At 41.1% G+C, this 9,418-nt stretch overlaps 1 protein-coding gene across 1 annotated transcript; it reads left to right on the top strand.

The window, feature by feature from the left end:
• Nucleotides 1-310: 310 nt before the first annotated feature.
• LOC133252517 (interferon omega-1-like) lies at nt 311-1,041 on the top strand. Its single transcript, XM_061425161.1, has one exon. The coding sequence runs from the start codon at nt 311-313 to the stop codon at nt 896-898; it is 588 nt and encodes a 195-aa protein (XP_061281145.1). The 3' UTR covers nt 899-1,041.
• Nucleotides 1,042-9,418: the final 8,377 nt, after the last annotated feature.

The following is a 9,418-nucleotide window of genomic DNA, read 5'->3' as shown; positions in this document are numbered from 1 at the left end:
TAAGTAAAAGTCTTGAATAATAAAAACGTTCTCATTTGAGTGACAAATATCCAATTGGATGGGTACATTTGAAGTTATTGGGAAATACGTAAATTTACTACTTTAAACTTAAGACATTTTCTTTGATCATATTGTGAATACACAAATGAAAATCAAAAAAGGAAGTAAAAGTGTATTAAAACAATTAGAAAATGAAAATTACCATGTTCCCTATTTAATGGCCTTGCTTAGAAAGAGTAGCATCAGAGAACCTACCTCAAGGTTCCAGCAGACACTGCTCAGTCAGGCCAGCAACAGCCTCATCTTCCCCATGGCCTTCGTGCTCTCTCTACTGATGGCCCTGGTGCTGGTCAGCTACGGCCTGGGAGGATCGCTGGGCTGTGACCTGTCTCAGAACCACGTGCTGGTTGGAAGAAAGAACCTCAGGCTCCTGGGCCAAATGAGGAGACTCTCCCCTCGCTTCTGTCTGCAGGACAGAAAAGACTTCGCTTTCCCCCAGGAGACGGTGGAGGGCGGCCAGCTCCACGAGGCCCAGGCCATCTCTGTGCTCCACGAGATGCTCCAGCAGACCTTCAACCTCTTCCACACAGAGCGCTCCTCTGCTGCCTGGGACACCACCCTCCTGGAGCAGCTCCGCACTGGACTCCATCAGCAGCTGGACGACCTGGATGCCTGCCTGGGCCCAGTGACGGGAGAGGAAGACTCTGCCCTGGGAAGGACGGGCCCCACACTGGCCGTGAAGAGGTACTTCCAGGGCATCCATGTCTACCTGAAAGAGAAGGAATACAGCGACTGTGCCTGGGAAATCGTCAGAGTGGAAATCATGAGATCCTTCTTTTCATCAACCAACTTGCAAGAAAGGTTAAGAATGAAGGATGGAGACCTGAACTCACCTTGACATGACTCTCACTGACTAAGATGCCACATCATCCTTGTTTACTCACCTGGGGTCATTTCAGAAGACTCTGAATTCTGCTTTAGCCCCCAAATTTGTTGAATTAACTCAGCCGATACATGTCAGTAGTAATAAGCAAGTAGATATAAAAGTAATCATGTGCAGGGGTATCAGTCCATAAGCAATGACTGCCCTGATGTTATTTATTTATTCTTTATTTATTTAGTTAATGGAATACTTTATCTCATCGTATTTATATTTTCATATTAAGATATGTATGTTTATATTGTATTAAAATTTAGAAAATATATTTCCCTATTTAATTATAATTGTTATGTGGTTTATTAAATAGTTATCAAGATAAATTTCTTGAGTTTTTATTTTTTTTAATTTTATTTATTATTTTTCTTATGAAATTAGTATAACTATGCCAGGTTGTATTCCAGGGTCTTATTTTCTAGATATATTCTATTCCATCCTGTTACTGCCAAACCCCTTTTTGACTTCATATATAAATATTAAGTACATTGCTTGTAAGAAGCATATGAAGTTTTGCTTTTATTCAGTCTGTCTTTTAATTGGACTGTTTTATTTGTATTTATTTTCTTTTCTTTTTTTTTAATTTTATTTTATTTTTAAACTTTACAATATTGTATTAGTTTTGCCAAATATCGAAATGAATCCGCCACAGGTATACCCGCGTTCCCCATCCTGAACCCTCCTCCCTCCTCCCTCCCCTACCCTCCCTCTGGGTCGTCCCAGTGCACCAGCCCCAAGCATCCAGTACCGTGCATCGAACCTGGACTGGCGACTCGTTACATACATGATATTATACATGTTTCAATGCTATTCTCCCTAATCTCCCCACCCTCTCCCTCTCCCACAGAGTCCAAAAGACTGATCTATACATCGGTGTCTCTTTTGCTGTCTTGTACACAGGGTTATTGTTACCATCTTTCTAAATTCCATATATATGCGTTAGTATACGTATTGGTGTTTTTCTTTCTGGCTTACTTCACTCTGTATAATAGGTTCTAGTTTCACCCATCTCATTAGAACTGATTCAAATGTATTCTTTTTAATGGCTGAGTAATACTCCATTGTGTATATGTACCGCTGCTTTCTTATCCATTCATCTGCTGATGGGCATCTAGGTTGCTTCCATGTCCTGGCTATTATAAACAGTGCTGCGATGAACATTGGGGTACACGTGTCTCTTTCCCTTCTGGTTTCCTCAGTGTGTATGCACAGCAGTGGGATTGCTGGATCATAAGGCAGTTCTATTTCCAGTTTTTTAAGGAATCTCCACACTGTTCTCCATAGTGGCTGTACTAGTTTGCATTCCCACCAACAGTGTAAGAGGGTTCCCTTTTCTCCACACCCTCTCCAGCATTTATTGCTTGTAGACTTTTGGATCGCAGCCATTCTGACTGGTGTGAAATGGTACCTCATAGTGTTTTGATTTGCATTTCTCTGATAATGAGTGATGTTGAGCATCTTTTCATGTGTTTGTTAGCCATCTGTATGTCTTCTTTGGAGAAATGTCTGTTTAGTTCTTTGGCCCATTTTTTGATTGGGTCATTTATTTTTCTGGAGTTGAGCTGTAGGAGTTGCTTGTATATTTTTGAGATTAGTTGTTTGTCTGTTGCTTTATTTGCTATTATTTTCTCCCATTCTGAAGGCTGCCTTTTCACCTTGCTAAAGTTTCCTTTGTTGTGCAGAAGCTTTTAAGTTTAATTAGGTCCCATTTGTTTATTTTTGCTTTTATTTCCAATATTCTGGGAGGTGGGTCATAGAGGATCCTGCTGTGATGTATGTCGGAGAGTGTTTTGCCTATGTTCTCCTCTAGGAGTTTTATATTTTATTTATTAAATAGTTATCAAGATAAATTTCTTGAGTTTTTACTTTGAAAACCTAAATCCTTATTTTGTCTACAAATACCTATGACAAAATAGTATTTGTTCACTTTATACTTTGAAACAGTTCTATCACTTTCTAACAAGTGTCTTTCAAAAGGTGGAATTCTGAGAAACATCTGTGGGTGCAGTTGTTAGGACTCCAGTTTTTCCTCCAGGGAGCCTTGGTTGAGGAACTAAGAACCTATAAGCTGTGGAGGGTGCCAAAAAGAAAAAAAGGTAGAAAGGAAATTATGAAATTGTAGAAAATGGTTAGTTTTGTTGTCATAGGCTTAACTAATTTATACCCACTCATTAAAGAATGGTTGATATACATATCTGAGGGAAGCAGTCACGTCCTGCAGGAAAGCTGATGACATACAGTGTTGACTCGCTGCTCCTGACTCCTATTACTCTGTCTCCCACCTTCTCCTCAGCACTGCCTTACTGAGCAATTCAGTCCCTTCCACATTACCTTCACTGCCTCCAACACAGGAACTCTGTTCTGTGCTGATTTCTTCTAGCTGCATGGTGTAGTCAGAGTAGAAGCCACAGGAAGAGAGTCCAAGTGAAAGGAGAGTACTGGAAATTCCAAAACCTCTGAATCCCAACTCTGCTATTTACCAACAGTATGACCCTGAAGAATTTCACAAACACAACAGGTCAGTTTCCTCATTTTTAATATGGGGACAATAAGAGTGGTTTTCATACAATTACTGTTTGGAGTCAATGAATCTATATCACACAAGAGGCATCAAGTGCTCCTGGCAGAAATCATCAGGACTGTGAGAATCACGGAGTGGCTGCCCTCAGGGAGGAGACAGGATAGCTGCCCTGAGACAGAGACTGGAGGGCAGCACTGGAAAGGTGCTGGCCCCTGACAAAGGAATTTTGTTTTCCACTTGGGTGCTAGTTTCACAGTGCTCTCAGTGTGACAACTTTCCTTTGCTGTATGCTGAAGAGCATTCCAATTTCTGGATTTCATACTTCTAAAAGCATTCCTATGAATTCATAAAAACTCTTTGAGTAAGATGAATTGGTAGAAAATGCTTGATCTAACATAAATACGATACTAGGGAAAGAATAGAGATCGCATATCAGTACAGATAATCAAACACAAGCAGAGGAAGGAAGGACAGAGCAGGGGCTGTGAAGTGTGTGGTTCTGCTCTCCAGTTCTGGGCTGTCCCAGGTTGGATCCTAGTTCTCCTTTCCATAAAATCCCTTGTCCATACTTGCTGGCAATGTCACCTCCTGGAGCCTCTGTTTTACTACTGAAAGAACAAAACCCAAGAAATGGTTCAGAAGCCAGTTTTACCTCTTCTCATACTAAAGAAGTGAGAAACATGATTAATGAATGAAGTGCTTGATTTTCGGCAACCTCCAAGGAGACTCACACCAAGGGCCACCTTCCAGGATTGCTGCTGCTAGTACCCTTGTCCCCAGGGCAAGCCACTGCTGACCCACACTTCCATAGGAGACTCCAACTTTAGGAGGTAGGTCTGGTTCAGTCTCCTGTGGGGCCACTGCTCCCTTCCCCTGGGTCTTGGTGCATGCAAGATTTTGTTTGTCCCCTGCAAGAAGAGTCTCTCCCACCGCCCTGTGGAAGTCCTGTAATCAAATCCCACTGGTCTTCAGAGTCAGATTGCCTGGGGATTTCCAGTCCCTTTGCAGGCTTGCAAGCATGACATGAGGCTCAGAACCTTCACACCAGTGGGAGAACTTTTCTGGTATTATTGTTTTCCAGTTAGTTGCTTTCCCATCTGGCATGTATGGCATTTATTTTTATCATGCTTGAGTGCCTCATTATCTCGTTGTAGTTTCTTCTTTGTGTCTGGACATGGGACATCCTTTTTTGGCGGGCTCCAGAGTCCTCCTCTGGATGGCTGTTCAACAGCTAGTTGAGATTTCGTTGCTCTTGCGTGAGGAGATAAGTGCATGTCCTTCTACTCTGCCATCTTGAATTAGAAGCTTCGCCAAAACTTTGATATTTGACCAGTTGAAATATGCTGAACTATCTCATGCACACCCACCATATCTTTTATTCACCACCATGGACATACTTGTGGCTGAGATTTGAACAGAGGGTTAATTGCTGGAAATATGTATGTTGTCTGTCTTCAAAGAGTATGCTTTTATAAGAAAGATTTTAAAAATCAACACATCAATCTGCTGCACAGAAAATATTGTTATTGAGGTATATCCAGTTCCCCGCAGTAACAAGTGGGATCATTTATAAAATTTGATCAACAAAGATCCCACCAATTTATGTATTTCATTCAGCATATTTCAACTTTTATTATTTTAAGAATTTCCTATAATCTTTACTTTTCAAGATCAAAGTCTTTCTTTTCATTTTAAACACACCTCCGCCACACACATCCTCCATCAGGACCTTCTAACTGAGAGTCCTTTAAATGGGGAGGAATTGACTCCCCAAAGCAGGAGCAAGTCTCCATTTCCTATTCCCACCCAGCATCCTGCACAACGGTAGGATACTACTGGTCCTCAGAGTTGTCAATAAAAGTGTAAATGTAACAATGATAATAATAATAATGATAAGCTTAAAAGAGTTTTACCAGTTAAACTGTTTGAAAACGACAATCTTGCTACATTTTTTTGTTTTTATTTTTTGTGGGTTACTCTTGTCTTCTCAGGTGACCAGTATATTTGTTATCTGGGCATCTCTTTAGATTTCCCACAAGTTCCTGAATCATTTAGTCCAGTCGATTTTTCTGTCCTATGCTACAGTTTTCTCAGCTTTAAAATAAGGATATGGGAGTGGATATATGTGTACTTATAGCTGGTTTACCTTGTTGTACAGCAGAAACCAGCACAACATTGTGAAGCAATTATTCTCCAATTAAAATCAAAATAGGGATAATGAGAATACTGTACTCCATTCAATATACCATCTCATGTTCTGTACTCTATATGATGTTAATATAACAACTTACAAAATTATCTTAAATGAGTAGATTATATAAAGCATCAGGGCCACATTAAACATGTGAGAGTTGTTACTGTGACAGGTGTGTATTAAGCTTTCACCATTATTTCATGTCTACCCTAAAGATGATTAGGCCATATCTGTGACTGTCTCAACTCAATTTTTAATGCAAAAATTCTACCTCTGCAAATTAGAATGTTAATCTGTTCTAGGATTGTACAAAGCATATCTACACATTTTGAAATTTTACTAGCAAATAAAATAATGACATGACTGTACCAAGCACACCGAGATATTTAGTGGCCATCAAATCAACATGTAATCAGTGCATTTGGCATATAAGATGCTTATTAGGTAGGAAATGGTATATTATGTGAAAATCTACATTATGCTGAAATAAAAAACATCTTGATTATGAATTTTAAAGTAACTTATCTATATGAAATGACCTTCTAAAAATGTTAATAATACTATGCAATGCAAAACTATGTATAATTTTGAAAGCTTAACGTAAGATCCTTAGATAAAGGAAATGAGAAGAAAAAAAGACTTTGAAAATTGATATTAATTATTTAAGGTAGCTACTGGGTCATTGTTTCTCAAATATGGCTTTCCCTCAATTGAACTGAGATGAACAAATAAGTAATTTTGAAAACTTTACAGATGTTTTGCTTCCAATGAAGCCAGGTACTTAAAGTTTTGTTTTGGCATAAGGAATATTTAGACTTGGTGTGAGTTTTAGACTTCTTTGTACATTTAAAAATATTTCCAACTACTAGAACGTTGCAGGAGAAATTAACCATTTATATTAAGTAAAATCATTTTCCCTTTCCCCAGGGGCTCCTGTAAGTCTCAGTCTTGTCCTCAAGTCTTCCCAGTGGATGGTCCCAATATCTAGATTACTGTCTAGAATGTAGATGCCTTTCCCCTTTCCCCAAATTAGTCTTTTTCCCCAGAAACAACCCGGAATCTGAAAACATACCACAACATGCTCAGATTTCCAGCCATCAGTTGCAGCATAAACGGGCACCAGTGTAAACCGCTCTGGCTAAAATCTTTTCCCAGGAAGGGCAGGATGGAAGCAGGGCAGGTGCACAAATCAAGTTCTGAGCGAAACCCCTGCAAAGCTCCCCTGGGCAGTCTGGCCCCAAAACGAAGGTTCCTCACTGCTCCTGGGACCCCACACGCTTCACGGGCCCCAGAAGCACCAACTCAGCTGGAGACTCCTGCCTACAGGGTCTCCCCGGTTCTCCCGGTGGATGTGGCGCTGGAGTTCGAGGCTCTGGACCTGGACAGGTCTGCTGGGAGAGCAAGGCCAGTTGCTCTGTTACAGGGAGTTCTGTAGTGGTCTCCCAGTCGCTGGGGTGCAGGAAAGGCAGATTTGAGCATCTTGTTGAGCTGGAGCCGTGGGACTCAATTTCACTGAAGTGCTGATTTGGGGGGGATTCCTGGTCTCTCAGAGGGTGGCAATGGTGATGATCACCATTCTCCAGGGCTGGAGAACATCACCCTCCATGTCATCAGGGAAGGGGTTGGCATCTGGTGAGCTTGGTGATGCTGCAGGTGTTGGGCTGTGCCAGCCTTTATCAAGCCGTTCCCAGCCCCTTCCCACAAACAAGATCTTTAAATAGGTCAGAATTGTCACTTTCTGCACTTTTCTCAATTTTGTCTCCACTGAAAAACTTTTCCCTTCTATTCTGGGCATCAGAGAATGTCACAGGTTCGATGCTTCTTTTGTGTTATTACACTGGAAATGACATATACTCTTGAAAAGTCTCAATCCAAAAGGAGATATTTATCTATATGAGTCAACTCAGCTTGAAAGAAAAACCTGAGGCTCAATCTCTCTTCTTTAGTCTAAAAGAGAATTTAGAGGTGTGACTCCATAGTCTATTGTGACAGTTTTTAAACTGCATCAATTTTTAAATTGCCACATCTCTCTGCATTTCCTTTTTAAGGGTCTAATACATAAGGTTTGAATTCTTCAGTTATTTATAGGACTATAGCTCCTATTTTCTGGTGGTCTAGAGATAATAGTGGCATATTAACGAACATGGGTTAATTTGTAGCATTCTCTTCATTCTCTCATTAAAGTGTGCTGACCACATACACAAATGTGACAATGTGCTTGGCGATGTGGATTCCAGGAGTGTCAGGAGGGGATCATAACTGCTCTCCTGGGAGCAAGGGAGAAGACTTTGGAGGCAGGACGAGGAGGAAGGAGGCAGCACGTGCTCAGAGCAGCTGAGGGCCAGTACTCAGAGCTGATGAAGAGGAGGGACTGGGAGCAGCAGGAAGCTACTCTCACAGAATCAGGGGCTCCTGAGTGTAGCCGACACCAGATGTTCATTTCATCTTCTAAAACATCAAGACAACTATAGTAGCAGTCACAGAGGACATCCTTTAATTCAAACAATTCAAAGTTTGAGAATTAGGCTGAGAATGTGGAACTTAGTGAATGATAGCAGTCTTTCAAATCAATATAACCAATAGTAACCTCTTTACTCCACCCTCAGTCCAACCAAGAGAAGCTTTGAGTGCAAGTTCCTTAACACAGGCAAGGGTCTGCATGTTGAATCCCTAAGTGTTCATTCTAGGACAGGGAATGCCTGCAGGACTGTGAAGAGTCCAGGAGCCCAAGTTTCCTCCCTTTTGAGCAGGGCCTTGTACATAATCGTGAGAAATCCAACAGCAGTTGAAGTTCTTTGCTGAGGAAGAGATTCTAGGAAAGTAGTCCACTCTCCTAGAATTTTGATGTTTTGTTCCTGGTCAGGGAACTAGATCCTACAGGCTACAACCAAGACTTCCCATGCCACAAGTAAAGATCCTATCTGAGGCAAGGAATATGGAAAAGCCAGCATGCAGCAACCAAGACCTGGCACAGCCAAATACATGCATTTAAAATTCTTAAAAAACCCAAAGAAACCCAACCCATAAATGTGATCATATCACAAGGTGGGATATTAGGGACATTAGGGTTACAATCAATAAAATTCAGTTATATTTTTAATATCATAATTATTATTACCCAGATTAAGATCAGAATCATTGGAATCATTTCATTCCCTTTCATTCTAGTTTTCTCAAAGCAACTTCTCATTGCCCAGGTGGATTTGTCACAGATGCATAGCAAGGCTGGTCTCCTTGACCCTGTGAGACAGGGTTAGTGTTCTAGCAACTGGAGTTCTGATTACCCGTCTCCGATGAGCTGGTGTGTGTGACTTCTTCCTTCTCCCCTTATACTGGCCACATATGGATTAAAGGAAAGAAAAATCAGGTGGCTGGTCTTACAAAGCTGAGGGCAGTCCATGGACTCAGGACCTGGACTTTGTTGAGCTTCTGTCTGAAACAGCCATGTCCCAGCCTTTCTGTTGTTCATATTGACCTGATCCTTCCCCTCTGCCACAGCCTAGGCCCCAGATATGCTGCACTGAAGTTTGCTAACCCAGAATACATCACTGTGTCAGGGAAGCCACTTCCTTTCTTTCATATTCATGACATTGAGACTTACCCTTGTTTTCTACTTGCCCACAAAACAACTGTGGAATTTTACTTTCTAGCAAAATTGCAAAGAGAAACAAAAAATCTAACCTCTTGAAAGTGATGCAGCTCCTCGGGCTTTCTTTTCTTTCCTTTCTTGTTCTCACCTCATCATGAATTACAACCAGAGAAGGAGCAG

This window comes from Bos javanicus, chromosome 8 (genome assembly GCF_032452875.1).
Source record: "Bos javanicus breed banteng chromosome 8, ARS-OSU_banteng_1.0, whole genome shotgun sequence".
Taxonomy (NCBI): Eukaryota; Metazoa; Chordata; class Mammalia; order Artiodactyla; family Bovidae; genus Bos; species Bos javanicus.
This window is presented reverse-complemented; position numbering and strand designations above follow the sequence as displayed.